Source organism: Heterocephalus glaber, unplaced genomic scaffold, assembly GCF_053883595.1.
Source record: "Heterocephalus glaber isolate CG9 unplaced genomic scaffold, H.glaber_assembly_v1.0 deba00001442, whole genome shotgun sequence".
NCBI classification, from domain to species: domain Eukaryota; kingdom Metazoa; phylum Chordata; class Mammalia; order Rodentia; family Bathyergidae; genus Heterocephalus; species Heterocephalus glaber.
Window position 1 is genome coordinate 27,177,270 of NW_028258296.1, and position 20,593 is coordinate 27,197,862.

The 20,593-nt window shown below is 33.0% G+C and overlaps 1 protein-coding gene across 14 annotated transcripts in view; it reads left to right on the forward strand.

Moving 5' to 3' along the window:
• Btbd8 (BTB domain containing 8) overlaps window positions 1-19,995 on the forward strand; it is a 119,072-nt gene extending 99,077 nt beyond the window's left edge. For 11 of the 14 annotated variants that reach the window (XM_013070889.3, XM_021255384.2, XM_087213107.1 and 8 more), the window contains 9 exons: window positions 3,861-4,043; window positions 4,951-5,088; window positions 5,990-6,119; window positions 8,467-8,528; window positions 11,935-12,637; window positions 12,949-13,036; window positions 13,575-13,702; window positions 15,530-17,860; window positions 19,130-19,995. In XM_013070889.3, the coding sequence (XP_012926343.2) occupies window positions 3,861-4,043; window positions 4,951-5,088; window positions 5,990-6,119; window positions 8,467-8,528; window positions 11,935-12,637; window positions 12,949-13,036; window positions 13,575-13,702; window positions 15,530-17,860; window positions 19,130-19,599 (4,233 nt within the window). In that variant the 3' untranslated portion in view covers window positions 19,600-19,995. Of the gene's footprint in view, window positions 1-3,860; window positions 4,044-4,950; window positions 5,089-5,989; window positions 6,120-8,466; window positions 8,529-11,934; window positions 12,638-12,948; window positions 13,037-13,574; window positions 13,703-15,529; window positions 17,861-19,028 lie in introns of all 14 variants that reach the window. The other 3 variants (XM_021255383.2, XM_087213108.1, XM_087213111.1) reach the window with 2 other exon arrangements.
• Window positions 19,996-20,593: the final 598 nt, after the last annotated feature.

A 20,593-nucleotide genomic window follows, 5' to 3' on the forward strand; every position in this document is an offset into this window, starting at 1 on the left:
GGCAGGATTTCCTTGGTGTTTGCTTTGTTTTGTTTTGTTTTTCACGTGTATGGTCTCTACTGAGCCAGGGAGAGGGGCTATGGTGACTAATTTCACCAATATATCTACCATTTTTGTTCTTAACTGGACCTTAGGTGATTAGGTCAGATCAGCACTTCAAAACAGGCAAGACAGAAGTCTATCCTTTGGACAGCCTCCAGACAAGTTGGGACTTTCCATGCACATTGCAGTTCTTTCTCTCCCCAGGGAGGAGTTGAGCACTGGGGTCTTTTATTATCTTATTCTGTACTGAGCCAGGGAAAGAGACTGTGCTGACTCCTAACCCAAACTACCATCTCTGTTGTTAGTGGCCCCAGGTTGATAGATTATTCTGAGTTTTGTCACTGCCCTGAAAGAAGCAAGATTTCTTAGCCACATTGCACTTCTTTCTCACTTTCTATCCTGAGGCTTTCCTGCTGCGTTATGTCAGATACCTGTACCTCAATTCTATACTTTACTTTTTGCGGTGCTGGTATTGAATCTAGGGCCTGGTCCATACTAGATGAACAGTCTGCCACTAAGATACACTCTCAGCCCAGCAAGTCTGAACCTGTGTAATCCTGGCAATGAAAGCAAGTTTACATCCCAAGGAGCAAGCCAGGATCATGGGAGATGGAGCCCAGTGATTAAATGTTTGTCCTTTCTGTCTCTTAGTGATTAACTCAAAATGCATCTGCAGTGGCTCTGCAGAGGGTATTGAACAAGATTAAGCTTCAGTTGCCTATAATAGTGAATGCTCTATCACTGCTTCTTAAACTTTATATAAAATGCTCAGGGATCTTGTTTAAATATGGATTATAATTCTTAAGTCAAGGGAGGACCCAGAAAGTCTACAGTTCAAACAAGCTCTGGCTGATGCTGATGCTATGGATCATACTTTGAGTAGCAAGGAGCCAAAAAATTACACCTTTGGTTTGGCTTTTCTTCTCTTCCTATTCCACCTTACTATTGCCTCAGATTCTCTTGGGATCACTTCCCAAAATAAACTTACCTGGGTACAAGTCTGTTTCTCATCCTCTGTCTTTAGGTAGAATCCAAGTTAAAACAAATGGTATTGATACAAGAATTCTACTTGTAGGAATGTATCTTATAGATATATTCACATATGTGTGAAATGATGTTATACACAATTGTAATTCATTATAACATGGTGAAACATTGGAAACAATGTAAATGTCTATAAGAGGACATGTGATATATCTATATCATGAGCTATTATATGGCTATTAAAACAAAAGGGCCCTCTAATAATAAAAATATGATGTATGCTAAGTGTAAAAGGCAGGTTACAGAGTACTATGTGTATTAATGACTTTATTTAAATAAGGGGAAATTATATCTATTATTTATATATGCCTAAAAACCTGAAAAGATACAGAAAAAATTAATATTGGTTTGAAAATGAGTAGTTTGGAGGACATGAAAGAGAGGAAAACTGTCCCTAGTAATATCCTTTATATATTTTTCAATTATGAAACCTGGGATTATCTTAGCTATTGAGTTAAAATTTTATATTTGGGCCAGGGATTTAGCTCAGTGGTTCCACCACCTGCCTCACAACCACAAGGACCCGAGTTTGATCCCCAGTACCAAAAAAAAAAAAAAAATTCATATTTGGTAAGAAGTATTACATTTTTCTTCTTTGAATCTCAAGGTACTCTAACACTTAGTGTTTGTTATATATTCAGATCAATATGGAAAAAGATTATTTATCATCTGAGTCCATATTTTATTTTTCTAATAAATTCTAAGCTCAATTATGAATTATATTCTAGGATTGGGGTTCTAGCTCTGAAGTAGAGCACTTGCCTCATACACATATACATAGGTTAATTCCCCAGTACAGGGAGGGCAGTGGAAAGGATGGGCGGGGGAGAGAGAAGAGAGAAAATTATATATTTGTACTTTTTAAAAAATGATGGTATTTTTTAAAAAGTAATGGCCCATAACATTATGTATATAGTAAGCACTTTGTAGATACCTGACAAATTTTTTTGCATACCCCATATTTGGCTCCACTGCCCAGAGCAGTGCCTACAGTAGGAAAAATTGGTTTATTACCTAAAACTCTTAGTAATTGCACAATTACTCAGGAGGTCACCACAGGAGGAAAGAACAATGGTACTAAAAAAATACTTGAATTATGGCAAAGTAGGGTTTTTAAACCTCTCCAAGTACAGCTGTGGAAGTACATAACACATTTTAAACAAATTCTTACTAAATGAGAAAAATTTTAAGTTTCAGTATTCAAGGATTAAAGTTAGATTATCATAGAAATTCACTTACAGACTCTCAGTCTCTGATCATGTTAAGATATCAGTGAATATTTGTATGCCTGCTATGACCCAGTTCTGTACTAGGCCCTGGGGATAAAATACTGAGCAAAAACAGACATGATTTCACTCTCACTGAACATATACCATAGTGAAGGAAACAGACATTAATCAGTTATGCTCATGTTTGAATAATTACAAATGAATTAAAGATAAGAGACAGGTTCTCTGATAGCATATATAAAAGCAATTTAATGCAGATGTAGAGAATGGAAACAATGCTTTTGTTGAAATTTGAACAATACAGAGGATATGCAGTCTGCATCATATAGTCCATGTTAAATATTTCCGCCTGTTACATTTCCAGATTCATTAGTTATTTATTGCTGAAGTAAGCCCACTTCACGACTAAATGGCTACAATTTATTACTTCTCACTATTGTTTGGGTAGACAGGGTGATTCTTTTGCTGGTCTTGCCTGAGTTCACTCCCATAGCTACATTCAGCTGGAGGCTGAGCCTTTCACTTTACATGGTCTTTCTAACCAGGGTTCTTCATCACCTAGTGGTCCCAGAATTCTGAGAGGGTAAATACAGAAGCTGGAAGGCTTCTTGAGGCTTTTGAACTTGTACAGCATCACTATTAGTTAAAGCAAATGAAAAGATGAACATAGTCAAGACATAACGGGCTGGAGATTTAGCTCAGTGGTTCCTGCGCCTGCCTCGAAAGTGCAAGGTCCTGAGTTTGATCCCCGGTACCAAAAAAGCAAAAACAAAAGACATGAGGAAATAGATTCTGCTTCTTGATTAATGGCGCTACAAAGATTTTGTGGTTATGTTTTCCTCTTAATTTATTACAGTCTCTTGGGTAACTATTCATTAATTTGTTATTTATTCAACATTGTTTTTATAACTAGAAATCATGAATAAGATAATTTATAATTTGCCATTTTTTTCCTTTACCTTTGAGCACATAGTATTCATGAGTTGTCATTCCATTTTCAATAGAAATCAATATTTGTGAACATTTTTTCCTGTGGTATAAAAGTGAATCATTATTAAATGAATAAATACAAAAAATAGAATTAGAATAGAATTTGAAAATAGAATTAGAGAAGAATAGAATTAGAGAAGAGGAAGAAAGTCACTGAGGGTTATATGTGATTCTTACCCTTTCTAAATTTGCAATAATAAACATACATTTTACGAATTAAGCCCATATAACGTAGCCATGCAGCCATGGCATCAGTAGGTACACAAATTACTTCAGTAGTGAAGTGAATTTATAATTTCCCTTACAACTTTGTTCTTAGGTTTATTTTTGCTACCTTTTAAAGGTGGTTCATTCCCAGCTCAAAGTTTCCTCCTCTGGAAAATTCTGAATGAATGAATAAATTTTATAGGTAAAAATGATGACAAAGATATTAGCTACTTGGACTTTTGTTTTTTGTAAGAAATATCACAAGAAAGCAAACATATTTAATTGCTTAGAAAGTTATTTTATGAGCAGTAATACCACCTAACTTTTCTAATTTTTCTTAATTCCAAGAATGATAAGAATGCTGCTTTTCTTCTGATGGAAAGTGATAGGCTAATCATCAGTTTACCTAGAGTAAAGTGGACAGAAGCAGCACTGACTATGGCATCTCAACTCCAAGAAGAGTGTATTGCATTTATTGTAGAACACTTCTCCAAGATCATTTGGAGTGAAAATTTCACTCTTCTCTTACAGGTACTGTGTCTAAAATCATATCCTATATTTAGTTCTATCTTTGTGTTCTGATTTTAATCACATAAGATAAATACAGGCTGCCTTTGATTAAATTAGTATGATTTAAATAAATTCCATAGCAGATGGCATATTTGCATCAGATTTGGAGCAGAGATGGACAGGATTTTTGGCTCACGAGATAAGGAACCCAGGAGGGACTGGCTTGAGTGTCCTGGCAAGGCACATTGTAATTCTGGCCAACACTAGCTCTCAATCAACATTATCACATTTTACAAACCAAAGCTGTAAAGATAATGTTTTGCTCATTATTACAATTATGGTCCATGGGAGGTTCCCTGTCTTACCAGGAACTACTGTCTCTAAAGCTGATTATTTCTAGATTTTATTATGAGAGATATGTTAGCTCTAAAAACAGCATATTTGTGTGTATGTATATATGTGTATATGCAGATTTTTTAGCAAAGGAAAGGAGAATCGCAGATGTGATTTCTTTTTTTATTAGTACATACTCACGATATATAATGAATACATTCGTCATGGCAAGTTGGCAAATGTACATATTGCATCTCAGTCCTTCCCCTTTCCTTCTAATTCTTCCCTACTCCCTCCCTCTCTAGATCCCCTTTCCATCTCCAGGAGGACTACCTCCCTGTTTCCTATTATCTATCTTTTATTTTACTCTTTAAATTACTTACATTTTGTATTTCTCATGTAAGAGAAACCATGCAATATTTAACCTTCTGTGTCTGGTTTATTTTGCTTAGCATTAATGGTCTCAAGGTGCATATATATGATTTCTGTTTGACTTCATATAGTAAATGATGACTATTTTGCTGTTAGCCAGACTTTCACACTTGTTATGCATTTTAGTGAATTCTTATTAAAAAGCAGTTTCTATGTTTCATAGTCACAAGCAATGAGCAGCACAGCTGATCTGTTGGACAAAATTTTAAAAGCAATTGAAGAAAATATTACCACTGAAAATAGTTGCTCTCTTCTTATGGCTCTGGACACATTACTGAACTCTGAAAGTATAAAGGAAATGGTACTGTATGTAATATAATTCATTAAAATAATGTTATATCTCTGAAATTAGGCAGTAGACACCTAGGGGTGATTATCGTCTTTTGTGTGTTTGGAATTTTTCATAATAAAAAAATTTTTAATACCATTTACCTTCAAATGGACTTTTTATAAAAGTTTAAAATTTAGCAGTTTAGCTCATTAATTCTAAACATAGCTTTTGGTAGTTAGCAATATTATTTGGCACAGTGTAACTCCAGTATTTCTCTCTGGTCACTACATTAAATTTTCAGATATAAAATATATTTAAGAATTTTAATCATTAGTGCCTTTTATTTTTATAATATATTCTTAATTCCTTTTTCTCTTCAAACATCATATTTTAAAATTAGATTGACAAGGAAAAAGCAACTTAAGCACTGTATTGAGTTTTTTTTTTTTTTGGTGCCGGGGATCGAACTCAGGTCCTTGCGCTTGCGCAGCAGGCAGTGAAACCACTGAGCTAAATCCCTGGCCCCAGCACTGTATTGTTTTTAAGTGCAACTGATCTATAATAATATACTAATTATAAATTACCATTTTTATTGTGTAAGAATAAAAATTTTAACATACTTATTACTATTGCATAGAGTATTTGACCTTGTAATGTCATAGATAATTTTAAAAGGCTATGGAAGATATTCATATAAAGGTTATTGGTGCTTTAAAATAATGTTTGGCTGAAAGGGTAAGATTTAGCTTCACATTCGCTATAAAATTCTAATTAATAAGCCTTTATAAATAACTTGTACCCTGTGATCTTAAAAATCCAAGTGATGACATCATTGATCTAGTTTAGGAGTAAGTAGATTCAGAAAGGAATAATGACTGGTTGCTATGACAATGTGGCTCTCACCAGCTGCTGATTTGTTGCTTGAACACAGGGTTTTACGTGCAAGATCCAAGCTCTGCGTGATAAGCTGTGGATCTTCCTGGTTCAGTCTTTCTATGCTGTTCGGCACACAGAAAGCTGGAAGCTGATGAGCACAGATGATCAACAGAATATTCAAGCAGGTATTTTTTTAAAAATTCTCATTTTGTGATCTTTGTGACAACAGATATTTGAGGATGTTCTGATAAGCAGATTAACATTTGTGTGCTTCTGTTCAATAATAGAGTGCTAATCAAAACTAGTGACAGTAGGTTAGGCAGTTTTAACCATGTTTTTTCCCTTTCTTAGAAAATGAAACTCACTTCCTTTATATATGCATATTGATTTTTAATCCTCTTGTATAGTAGCAATAATATTCTAGCAAAATTTGTTTAAAAGCATTCTTGTGAAGAGGTGAAAGTATAAAAAAAACCCACACAGAATAGATTACAAACTATACTTTTCCACCTTTTAAAATATATTTTGCCATAAAGCTTTTCCATCTTTCGTAAGATAACCTTTCTTATGGTTTTGCCTAGATTAGATGGCTTTATTTCACAATTGATTGCTTCAGTGATGTGGTCTGTGCTATTGCAGAGTGTCCCTCAGGAGCTGCAGAGTGGTCTCTGACATTAATAGGTACCATTTGAAACATTAGCATTAAACAAAAGATGTATATTGCTCAAAATGTGTGTTTTAAAATATCAAAATAAAATTTGAAAATGTGGAACTAAAAATGGCTTCATGACTATTTTTGGGTTAAAGCAGGTGCTTTAGAAAAAATACTGACATATTCAGCAAGTGTACTTTTACAACCATTTAAAGCTAAGAGACTGTTTTATGAAGGAAATATTTTTGTCCTATAAAACATGGAAGCTATATGTGATAAAAATGTATTCTTGATAATACATAAGTGTGTTGTTTAGTGGAATAATCAAAATGTAACCTGCTCTATCTTGCATTATAAGTATAACATAATAGTGCAGCTAGATGTGATTTGAAGAGCACTTCTCAAAGAAATTCCATTTTTTAAATAACAAAAATCATGAGATCTTTAAAAATTGAAATATTTTGCTTGAGACTATTTCTGTGTTGATTTTTAGATGATAGTTTACTAAAAAATCTGTACAATGTGAAGAAATAAAATAAGAACAGCATTCCTGAGTAGGTGTCCTTCAGCTCTCTTCTGATTGGTAGCAAACTTTGCTTTTCTGTATTTTAGATTTCATATTTAAGTTGAACTTTAATCTTCTTTAATTCTTCAAAGTGCTAAGTAAAACTACATGTAAATACACATATATACAAATATCTAAACAAAATGTCATTGATAATCTAGCTAATTATCACAAAAACCTTTTCACTTTATTATATTGCATCAGTGTGATATTTTAAAATCTTAAATATGTTGAATTATAATGAATTCTGACTTACGCTAATTATTGCATTACAAAACCCAGGTCTGGGTTGCCTTAGTTGTAACATTTTTGATGTTCTACCTGAGTTACTGACCTTGGGAAGAAATTTTTATTAATGTCTTAATATATATTATTGTGTAGTCATTTGCTTATTGCAAATCAGTCTTTACAATGCCATTTTCAGGATCTTGCTTTGTCCTACATCTCTATAGACTATAGGTTGTGGAAGATGCATGATAGCATTACAGATAATTTAATATATTTTATTAGCTGTTTTTTAAAAAGTCAAATTTTGGAAAAATATATCTTAAAGCACCATAACTTACAAAAGAAAGAAATGCATTAGCCAAATTATATTTTATGAGTTCTCTAATAATTGTCATATAGACCTAACATAAAATGAATTTTTATTTAATTCTAAAAAGAATGATGAGTTTGGGGATTGTGTATTGTTTTATTTTCAACAGAGCCCTATTTTTCCTCTTTTCTTTCCTCTTTCTGCATGATAGACCTGCAAAACCAGAAAATATTTTTAGTTAGTATCAGTGGAATATCTTTATAGTTCTTAGTAGAAATATTTTCTCATATTTAATTGTTAATAAAATATCACATTTGCCATAATTTCTAATTTTTTAAAATTTGGAAAACTAAATGAAATCAGTTTAAAAATGCAGTTTGAGAACATTCTGAGTTTTTTTGGTAAATATATTAATTTTCTCTCAGATTGTGCATTTCTATTTTTTTTTTTTTTTTTTTTTTAGTGCCAGGGATCAAACTTGGGACCTTGTGCTTGCGAGGCAGGCAGCAGCACCACTGAGCTAAATCCTCGGCAGATTGTACATTTCTTATTTAGTAATTTTTAAAACAAGATCACAGGGACTAGAGAATAAGATTGAAAATAAGATTCTGTTTAAAAAATTCTATAAAACAGGGAATTGTGTTATATACTAGATGGATTTTTTTTAAATTTCCATCAAAATACTGTATAACCTTTTGCTGCTAGCTTTCTATTTTTTCCTTAGTTCTGTGGTAATAAATGCTTCCTGTAAGAATAAATTGCTATTTCTTTCTACAGCTGCATTTGACAAAGGTGATGACCGAAGACTTGGCAAAAAGCCTATATTCAGTAGCTCTCAGGTAAATTTTTCTAAATTTTAATATCTCCAAATAAGAAAATATACCAAATGTTATTGTTTTCTATTTCAAAATATTTTAAAATCTGTTCATTTATTAATTAAAGCTAACTATTGATGAAAATAACTTTAAATCTTTTTAAAGTGAATATTTATTTATTTATTTATTTTTTTTTTAGCTACTGGGGATTAAATCCAAGGATTGCTGAGCTGTATTCCCAGTTCTTTTTATTTTTTCATTTTGTGTCAGGATCTCACTAAGTTGCCTAGGTTGGCCTTGAACTTATGATCTCCTGCCTCAGCATCACAAGTAGCTGGTATTACAGGCATGTATCACCATGCCTGGTTGATAATGAATTCTTTATATCTAGCTGGCGTGAAAAGTATCTACTTTTTTCATTTCCTTGAAAACCTTTTTGGCAAGTAATGTAGTGGAGCTATTCCAGTAGGTTAGGAAATCTTTAAAATTCTAGACCTAATTCAATATTTATTTTTCTAATTAATTCACATAATATTGGTGTGAAAAAAGCAATTAGTACCAAGAATAGAGTTATGTTTTACTGTAAAAGTTGTTTGGTGTACTATATAAAGTATCTAAAATAGTCAAACTCTTAAAAACAAAGTAGAATAGTGACTGCCAGAGACTAGAGGGTGAGATCAGATCCAGAAAAAGACAGTTATTAAGTGAGTATACAGTCTCAGTTTTGCAACATACGAAGATATTAGAAATATGGCATACAACAAAGTGCATATAGTTACATTATATACTATGTTTTAAAATTTAATATAGTAAATTGTGCTGTTTTTTTAACACTACACATACTCATCACTTGATGTATTTGTTATAACCTAAAATACATTTTTCTTCTCCAAAAATGTTATTAATAATGGATAAAGTTCCAAGCTAACTGGTAGCTGCTCATGTAATCAATAATATATTTGAAGTAGAAAATTATACTAACCTACTATGTACATTACAATGATAATATGAAAATATATATATTAGAGTTTCAGTTTGGAATGCAAAGAATGTACTGCCCTTGCAGAGTGGAATAGGGAGTTCTGTTTTCTTTTTATCATTCTGTAGATAGAAATTAACACACCCCAAGCCATAACTGAGCTTTTGTGGCTTAAGGCAGGGGTCAAACTCTAAATTTCTTATTTGAGAAATTATGGGATATGGGGCTATTTGCCAGTAAATCCCCTAGGACTGTTTTCTAGAGTGTGTTTTGCAATATACTAGCTCCATCATATGTCCTACCGAAGAACATCTAGCATCAACGTAAATTTAAAAATTACTACATATAATAGCTCTTCTTAGACCCTGGTAATGAAAAATATGCCTTAAAAGTGCTGAGAAACACTACAGTAAGAAATACTTTGGATTGTTCACCCAAAATTTCTTATTATTCAACTATGGAACACCACTCTGCTCCCTCTGTATTATATGATACAATTCCCTATTTCTTCTAGAAAATGGTACCTTAGAACATTATTTTAAAATGTACTTAATTCACTGTAATCTCTATTTTTTTTTAAGAATTAGCATATCTTCCTTCCTTTCCCCTATTATCAACTAGGCCTTTCCTCCTTCCTTGTCTCACAAGAAAGTAGAAGATTCTTATTGTTCTTCTTTATATTCCTGACTTGAAGATTTTTCTAAGTGCTTTTGCAATTAACAACAGTGGAAAGAATTCAGGATAATAAGTTTCCCTAAGGAGGCAGTGGTATTCTGAAATTGATTCTGGATATAAAATATCTGTTAAAATCCTAGAATACTATTCTAAGGAGGTCAGTTCTCTACTCTATAAACACAAGTAATCTAAAGCCCAGAGAGGTTAATAACTTCTTAATTATACTGGATCCATTAGAGCCAAATCCAGGACAATAATTTAGTGATACCTTTAACACCAGTTTTCCTAAATTTAGCCAACATTTTGTTCTTTGTTTATTAATAATTTTATTTGTGTGATATCTGCACCCACATGAGGGTTTGGGGGGGGGCGGTTTTGGTACCGGGGATCGAACTCGGGTCCTTGCACTTGCAAGGCAGGCAGTGGCACCACTGAGCTAAATCCCTGGCCCTTACATGAGCTATTTTAACTTAGACAATTTTAATGTAATTATAGAAGCTTTTCCTGTTGAAAAATAATTATACTATATCAGTTATATGCTCAGTTTTAACAATCATCAGCATTTTCTCAAGTCCCCCCTGATATATAATGAGCATACTGCCAAGGGCTTTGGTTAGAAAAGATACTTCATACCTCTACATTTTCATGTAGCTTCACAGAGGAAAACAGTAAGCATAGACAATATAGTCTTATATTTTTGTTCTAAAATTTCTAACAATTTTTAAAAACCTCTTCCCTTTCTCATCAATATTGGGTCTAAGAAAGATGATAAAGTAGTTGTATTTGTCCTTAGTATCCTTCTAATTTTCTCCATGTAGTTGTATTTATCTTCAGTAGGCTTCTAATTTTCTCCATTTATCTATTTCAGCTATTTTTAGGACTCCTGTTCCTCCACTTTCACCAGGTAGCCAATACTGGACTAACATCTAATTCTTTGAAAAACCATTCTTTTCAGATGTAATGCGTTGTGTTTCCTAGGAGCTTTTTTATTTATTTATTTAAATGAGGATTCCACGAAGTAAATTGTTTTACTACAGAGGATTAAATCTATAAAGATAAAATTTCTGATATTTGAGATAGGTTGAAGAGAGAATTTTGGGTGAAAATCTTTATAGTGTCCTTCAGATTGTACCATTTAGATGACTACCTCCTTGAGGCAGTAAATCCTGAACTCAAGTGCTAATTCTGTCCCTTAATAGCATGTGACTTGGGTAAATTACACATGTTCTTTAATCCTCAATTTCTTGCTTAAAAAAAGTAATAACTACAGGAGTGATTTCATAGGATTATTCTTAGAATTAAGTGAAATGATATATAAAAACAGTTTAGCATGGAACCTGGAAATGGGCCCTCAGAAATTCTTAGCTATTGTTATGTATTCAAGACATCTTGAACCTTTAGGGTTTCATCTCTACCATAACTTCATAAATTAAAATAGTATGGGACCAGGGATTTAGCTCAGTGGTTCCAGCACCTGCTTTGCAAGCAAAAGGTCCCAAGTTCTATCCCTGGTACCATAAAGAAAAAAGAAAATAGTATGCCTTTTAAATAATGATAAATAAATCCCTTTTAAATAAGTAATGCCATATCTTAGTCTTATGATATATGATCCAAGATGCAAAGTTTTGATCAAAATGATCAAAGACAATTCGAATTTTGAATTACTTAAATCATAATATGAATTTAGCTTTTTTTCTTCTGAAAACATGTGTCAGTTAAGTATTATATGTTAAAAACTTCAGGCAGGTTAAAAAAATTTTTTTTTCTTCTTTGCAGCAAAGGAGGCACGTTTCTGACTCTGGTGTTATAAAAAACAAATCTTGGAGAGAAAATAACAAGAAAGAGTACTGGCATTATCTCTCTACTAATCAAAAGATGAAATCTGATGGATTAGGAGCATCTGGACATTCATCAAATGCTAATAGAAATAGTATAAATAAAACTTTAAAGCATGATGATTTAAAGGAAAAGGATGGTACAAAAATAGCATCTAAGATTACAAAAGGATTGAAAACGGGGGAAAAAGATATTTCTGGAAAACCCAAAACTATAATAAAGCCCAAAACAGAAAATAATGATAATGCAAAATTGGAAAACTTGTCACCTAAAGTTGCAGAAAGAACAGCAGCATCAGTTGGACAGAAAAATTCATTAAATGGGAAAAAATTAAGAAATCAGGAAGGGCAAGTTACAGGTGCCAGACCTAAGGTACTTACTGGGAACTTAAATGTGCAAGCCAAAACAAAGCCTTTGAAAAAAGTGACAGGGAAAGATTCTCCATGGCTTAGCATCGCAGGACCCTCCAGCAGATCTACAAATTCAAGTATGGAATTACTGACTTCCACTGGATGTCTCAATGAACCAAAACAAAATGGATCAGTAAGAGAAGAGAAGTCTTCTGGTCAGAAGCTATCCTTTTGTGATTCTCCAGGACAGATGGTGAAAAACAGTATAGATGGTGTCAAAACTTCCTCTGTAGGTGGGTTTTAGCACTCTAATTTTTGCTGCTGAGAGCTGAACTAGTGCCTTACACATGCTAGGCAAGTGCTCTACTACTGAGCTATTCCCCTGGCTTTACAATCTAATTTTAATAGTTATTGACACTTAAAGTTCCTGGAAAGAATGATCCTTGGAGACATTTATTTATATGTATTTCTGCAAACTGAGGGAAAACAGTCCTACCCACTTTAACACTTAATTTTCTTTATAGTGTCTAACCAATAAATTTACACTGAATTGTTACATATTTAATGTATTCTATGTCGTGACTGACTTTTTCTTAATTTATAGCAGTAAAGTCTCGGCCTATTTCAAGAGTTTCTAATGGGGCTTCCAATAAAAAAAGTATTCATGAACAAGACACTAATGTAAATAATAGGTAGGTCTTCATTCATTGTTTTATCTATATGCTAACTTTCTCTGAAAATTACAGTAACTACAGTAAGTTCCTGAGTTCTGTTTCCAGGAGAATGTTCATAAGTCAGATTAATTCTTAAGCCATCAAAGTGAGTCTTATACAGTACACCTGTGAATCTTATACAGTGCACCTGTGAAAGTTTGCAACTCAAATGTTCATAAGTTGAGGACTTGCTATATATGCTAACTTCTAACTAAATATTACTGAAATAACTTTATGAAGAAATCTAATGTATTTACACAGTGATTTTAAAATTGATTTTCTTATTTATTAAAAAGTCTGTGCAAAATGATGATTAATGCAGAGTATTAGAAGAATATCTCCCTTTACACTTATGGCACATAATTATTCATTGCTTTATCATATTTGGCCTATACTCTTAAAACAGAACATATGGTTTCTCTATTTTCAGAAAATATTTTTTTATTTATTGAGAAAAAATATCTTTTAAAAGTTCATGTTTTGGAATCTAATATTGAATGCAAATCATTTGTCTTAGTGTACTAAAGAAGGTCAGTGGGAAAAGATATAGTGATCCAGTACCACAAGCAATTTTGAAGAAAAGAGGTAATGGCAATGGACAGCAAAGGAAAAAGAGTGCCCCATCTAATCTTGCTAAAACTCAAGGTAAGCCAAGATAGTCCTAGGTATCATGAGTATTATTTCCTTATGTAAGTTGGTTAAACAAAACTCTGATTTGAAATTTCAGTAGCAAATGAGCAAAACATAGCATGATTCCACTTATTTTATATTTGTTTCACATGATAGAGATGAGAATTTATACTTTTACTTTTAAGACGGTCTTTTTCTTTTTGATACGGGGATCGAACTCGGGACCTTGCACTTGCAAGGCAAGTGGCGGAACCACTGAGCTAAATCCCTGGCCCTATACTTTTACTTTTAGACAAGTATTTTGGTGTTTGAAGGTTTTTATTGTCCTTTGTAGTAGAAATAATTTGCATTTTAGGTCCTTTATAGAGAATATGCCCATGTTCCTTCATTGAGAACTCTAGGAATTACATCCAAAAAGCCAGCATTAAAGAGCTTTTAAAATAATGATAGGTTCAGAAAGCCATAATATGTAGGGAGAAAGAATTTTCTCCTCAGAATCTGCTGTGCCCATTGTCTTTCAGTGATCTCAGAAAGAGTACTAATTAGAGTGTGTAACACAAACTGATTTCAAAAATTATTTTTCTTTATTCATTAAGCATTCACATAAATAAGAGCAGTTTGTGTAATCCTAAAAATAATTTTATTTGTGTTATGAGTTAATACTGGAAGCCAATTAAAAAATAAGGCAGAGGGCCAGGGATTTAGCTCAGTGGTTTCGCCGCCTGCTGCGCAAGCGCAAGGACCCAAGTTCGATTCCCAGTACCAAAATAATAATAATAATAATAAGGCAGAGAAAAATTATTCATATCTTAGTAAGAGATAAAAATTTATCATCTAAAAGTCTTTTATAGGCTTATATCTCAGTAGTAGAGAACTTGCCTTAGCATGCATGAGTTCCTGGGTTCAATTTCTAGCACTGAAAAAAAAATCCATCATTCTGTTTGGTAGATTTGAATACCCAAAATATTATCTCTAAGACTTTAACAAGCATAAACAAATGGATTCCCAAAATTAATACCCTGTTCCCTGTAGTTAGCAGTTCTGGTTTCCACTACAGATCTAAAAAGTTAACCACAATGATTCATGGTTACAAGAAGTAAGATGGTTTTATTCATGTTTGAATAAAACAACTAACAATTTCAACCATTTTATCTTTTTCTATTTAGCTTGATTCCCCTATTTAGCTATGTAGAACACAGCTCCCCCCCAGGCCCCCCAAAAAAAGACTTCAAGGGAAGACCTTTCTTCCTCCTTTGGTATAAGAAAATCAGATTTTGCTGGGGATTTAGCTCAGTGGTTCCTCCGCCTGCCTTGCAAGTGCAAGGTCCTGAGTTCGATCCCCAGTACCAAAAAAAAAAAAAATCAGATTTTTCACTTTCATATATTTATATAAATCCAATTTTGGCATGAAGATCAAGGCCTGTTGTTTTTTTTTGGTACCAGGGATCGAACTCGGGTCCTTGCGCTTGCAAGGCAGGCAGCGGGAAGGCCTTTTACTTGAGAAAGAGAGATCCTATTTTAATAAATTTTACTAAAGAAAAAAAATTTTTACTAAGACCCTGGAATAAGAGGGAGAAAAGGAGGGAGGGATGGGAGGTTGGTGTTGGAAATCAAACTCAGGACCTCATAAATTCTAGACAAGAATACCATTAAGCTGTACCCCAACTTCTCTATATATTTTAAATCATTTTTATCACATGACTGATTCCTAATCTGTTGTTGTCCATTTGATCATAGGTGTTACTCTTTCATTTTTAAATTGATTTTATTTTTCTAATAATTTAAAACATATTGAATTCCACTCAGAATTAGAGAGTATATTTCTGAACTTTCTTTTCTTAGGATCCCAAGAAGAGTCACCACATTCAGTAAAATCTTCAGTCTCTTCAAGGCAGTCAGGTGAAGATTTGAGAAAGCTGGACCACCGTATAACTACAGATAAACAAACATCTAAGAGAAAAATTGTCAAGCAAGGACACATAAATACTCCTAAGGCTAATCCAAAAATGATGTCAATACCTAAAAACCTAAATCAGCCAAAGATATGTGAAACTTTGAATAATAAAGATTCAAAACAAAAAATGCTTCCTGAACAGTTTATACTGAAAACTCAGCCTTCTCAAAAACATTCAAAAAGTAAAATGTCAGTTGTCCAAAAAAGTATCCTTCATAATGTACATGATAATAACAACGAAGACAATGTTTCTGAACAAAAACCTTATAGATCTCTAATTAATCTCACATCTGAAATCAGTGGTACAGAAGCATACCAGTCATCATGCAGATCTGACCCACAAAAGCTATTAAGCAGTCAAGAAAAAGATAAGTTGGGGTTAGAATGCCAGAATATTTCAAAGCTGAACAAATCAATGAAACATGAACTGAAAGCAAGACAGATTTGTTCAGATAACAATGAAACGAAATTTCCCAATCACAAAGACATAAATCACTGCAATGCAACTAAAACATACAGTCATTTTGATGGGAGTGATATAGATTCAAAATTTTATAGCATCACTGCTCTAAAATCCACAGTTTCAAATACAAATGAAAACTCCTTAAACTCTAATCCAATTTGTGATTTAGATTCAACAAATGCAGAGCAAATTTATTTAATATCAGATAGAGAGAAGCAAGTAGGCAAAAAAGATACAAACAAAAAGTCAAACATAAAATGTGTGAAAGAGCCTTTATCTTGTGCTCCTGAAAAGGAGCAATTTAGTACCTTAAGTTCTTTTCAATATGACAGAAAATCTAAAATTTGTGTAGAAGAACCTACAATTCCTAATCAGTTGTTTGATGACTCTACTATGAAGGAAGACAAACATACTGCAGCAGATTCAGATGTTTCCTCCAAATGTTTTTCAGGACAACTGTCAGGAAAAATTTTTTCTAAAAATATAGAAACACCAGAAACTCTAGAGAAACATGAAACTCTAGAAGTTCCATTCACAGGTCACTGGAATTTGAATACCAGCATGGTGCCTCAAAGAGAGAGTCCTGAATCTGACACTGGCAGCGCTACCACATCCTCTGATGACATAAAGCCCAGATCTGAAGACTATGATGCTGGAGGGTCTCAGGATGATGATGGATCAAATGACAGAGGTATTTCTAAATGTGGCACTATGCTGTGCCATGATTTTCTTGGAAGAAGTAGCAGCGATACCAGTACTCCTGAAGAATTAAAAATATATGATAGTAATTTAAGAATTGAAGTAAAACTGAAAAAGCAAAGTAATAATGATCTTTTCCAAGTTAATTCAACAAGTGATGAAGAGATTCCTAGGAAAAGGCCAGAAATTTGGTCTCGATCTACAATTGTCCACCCTAGGGAAAAAGAAAATATTCCACGAGGCAGTATCCAGTTTACTCAAGAAATAGATCAGGTTTCTTCTTCAGCAGATGAAACAGAAGATGAAAGATCTGAAGCTGAAAATGTTGCGGAAATTTTCTCTATAACTAATCCAGCTCCTCAGCAGTTTCAGGGGATAATAAACCTAGCTTTTGAAGATGGAACTGAAAATGAAAGTCAGGAGTTTTCTGCAACTAAAAAGTTTAAAAGGTCAGTTTTACTTTCAGTTGATGAGTGTGAAGAACTGGGATCTGATGAGGGGGAAGCTCATACTTCCTTTCACCCTTCTATAGATTCTTTTTCACCTTCTGATGTCTTTGATGGTGTTTCTCATGAACATCATGAAAGGACCTGTTATTCCCGATTCTCACAAGAAAGTGAAGATAGTATTTTAAAATGTAAACAAGAAGATAAAGGCAATAGTGCATATAAAAGTAAAAGCACTCTCTTGGGTCTTAGTAGCATTGACTCTTCAAAAAAAGGTAAACAGAATACTTCAGCCACAGACAAAAAGAACACATCAGCTGTCCTGTCCAAAGGAGGCAGACAGCTTTTTCTAGAAGATAAAAAAGTACACAGTGGAAGAGATACGGATAATGACTTTCAGCAACTCAGCAAATACATGGATAGTGATATAAAATCTCAAGAAAGACCATGTCACTTGGAGCTTCATCAAAGAGAACCGAATTCTGACATACCAAAGAACAGCTCTGCAAAATCTCTAGACTCTTTTTGGAGTCACATTCTGCCTCAGGAAGGTCAAGTGAAAGAAAGCCATTCTACAGCTACAGAAAAAGCTAATATTGCTCTATCTGCAGGTAATGTACAGAAATAAAAATGCTAAATCCATTAAAAAATACATTTATAAAATTTTGAAGTTGTATGTAACCCCAAATGTTATATTTTAGGTAGGTAGAATACTTAAGCAACAGTATCAAATTTAGATGAATATTTAAATTTCTTAATAGTATGAAAAGTAGCTAATTATTCATTCTTGTGTTTACTTAAAATCCTAGTAAGAATTAGTATCTAGTAAAAATTTTGATTGTTTATTAGTTAACCTACTAGGAGATTTTACATAAAAGAACAGAGAAAAACTTAGTTTGTTATTATTAGTTATTTGTGCTTAATTTAACATAATTCTTGACTACTAGAAATTTTATTATACATTGGATATGATTTATGAACTTGCTAGTATATATCTAAGAGGGCTGTGCAATAACTATAGTAATATGTACCTAAAAGCACTGAACTATTTTAACAACTAGATAGTACAATTTATATACATTTTACAGAGATTAAGCTTTCAGGATCAATATAATTACTATTCTAAATTTTTCAAGTAAGAAGTTAAATTTCCTAAAAGAGATTATATTTAGAGGTAATAATAATATATGAAAAAAGCCCAGGCTTATTTCATATGTTTAGATGATTTCCTGTCTAATTGTTTTGTGTTTTTGTCTTCCTTTTTATAATAATTCAGATTAAAGACCCACATTTGAAATATGCAGTAGTAGCTGACTGAGCAACTATTGTGTATCATAACTAAGATACTGATGAATAAATCTCTATTCAGCAAACTTATAAGAATAGGAGATCTTTAAAAGTTGTACTTTTTGTTTGTCCTTGCTTGCATCCTCCTTTGCATGTGCAATATAGAATAAACCTTTAGATAAAAATGTATTTTCCCCCTTTCAGAACTGACTTACTTTGGTCACCATCAAATAACTGTCTTTTTTTTCTCCTTAAGTTTCTATTGTAGTGAATTAGATATATGTGCACTTTCTATGTTTATGTTTAAATAATTTATGTTACTTTCTGTATCATAAGCGTTCAAATTAAAGTATGGAGAATTGTTAGTTGCCTATGTTGATTTTGCTGCTAAATATTACCCTTGAATTTTTTTAACATAGAAAAAGAAATGCCTCAAAAATTTTGTGAATTTTGTATAAATATTATTTTTCCCATTTTGTGGTTTTTTTTTAGGGGGCTATCACTGTTATATTGTATTAATATTGTTCTACAAAACTCTGAGGGATACCAACATGTGCAGTTTTTACATTGTGTAGTATTATGAATTATTTCAGGAGACATAGATGATTGTGACACACTGGCACAAACCCGCATGTATGACCATCGGCCTTCAAAAACCCTCTCTCCAATACATGAGATGGATATAACAGAAGCATTTGAGCAGAAAATGGAATCTGAAACACATGTGACAGATACAGATTTTGAAGATGATCAACACTTTGCGAAACAGGATTGGACACTACTAAAGCAACTGCTCTCTGAACAGGATTCAAATTTAAATATTACAAATTCTCTTCCTGAAGACTTAAATTTGGCACAGTATTTAATCAATCAAACACTCCTTTTAGCACGAGACAGCTCCAAACCTCAGGGTATAGCACATGTTGACACTTTGAACAGATGGAGTGAACTATCATCTCCACTTGATAATTCCTCAACAAGTATTACCATGTCTAGTTTTTCCTCTGAAGATTGCTCACCTCAAGGGGAATGGACAATTCTGGAACTAGAAACTCAACATTAAAAGTCTTAACAATTTGGAAAATTTAAACTATGCCATCCGTTTATTTTTTGATGTCTATATTATATCTAAATTATAATTGCATTAGACAGATATAGACTGTCCTTAGCACTGAGGGAGTTTTCCAGATTATTGAGATAAACATAGTTTATTAAAATGATATCACATGTATAAAAATGTTTTTCTAAAGTTTTTGAGCATGTTTTCTATGATTATTAGAAAAATTAGAAGATTCATAAGGAAACCCTTGCCTCAGTTTTCCTTTCCTACCTGATCATCTGTTCACTTGTTCATTATTCGAGAATTTAAAGTAGGAATGCACAAGTAGATCATTCCCTTTTCCCCTTTTTGCTCTGCCTATGGTACCATAGTAATTTAACAATAAAAAACTTAATATGCTTATGTCTGTTTATATAAAGTTAATATTGAATAATAGTCACGCTCAGGTTGGGATGATTTACACTACAGCTGAGTGTTGGGGAAAAAAAAAGAAAGCTCAGCTTTCTCAACAGTTCAAATCCAGGAGATTGTGAATCAAGTGTGCCTCAAATTTCAGACTACATTATGAAAAAAAAAGAGAAATGAGGTTTCCTGCATCTCTTTTTTTGGAGCTCTATCCATAGAGAGCCATCTGTCTTTGTTCAAAGGCATTGTGAAAACTTTCTGTCTTACCTACGTAGATCCCCTTAATCGCTTTCCATTTTACATTTCATGCTAGGAATATTTTGGAACTGTGCCTGCAGTAAGCTAGCACCAAATATTAATATGAAAATGAGTGCATGGGGCAACTGAGGGATTGCTGAGTTTTCTCTGTATGTGTATGTGTGTGTGCTCATGTACTCTTTCGTGTTGTGTTTAGTTTAGCTCTCTCTTATGAACCATGTTTTTAGCATTATTTGCTCTGGAACTCTTTGGACTAGTGCTTCATCATTCAACAAACATTGAAAAGTAATTGCTAATATTTATTTAGTACTTATATGTTAGACACTATGCTAAG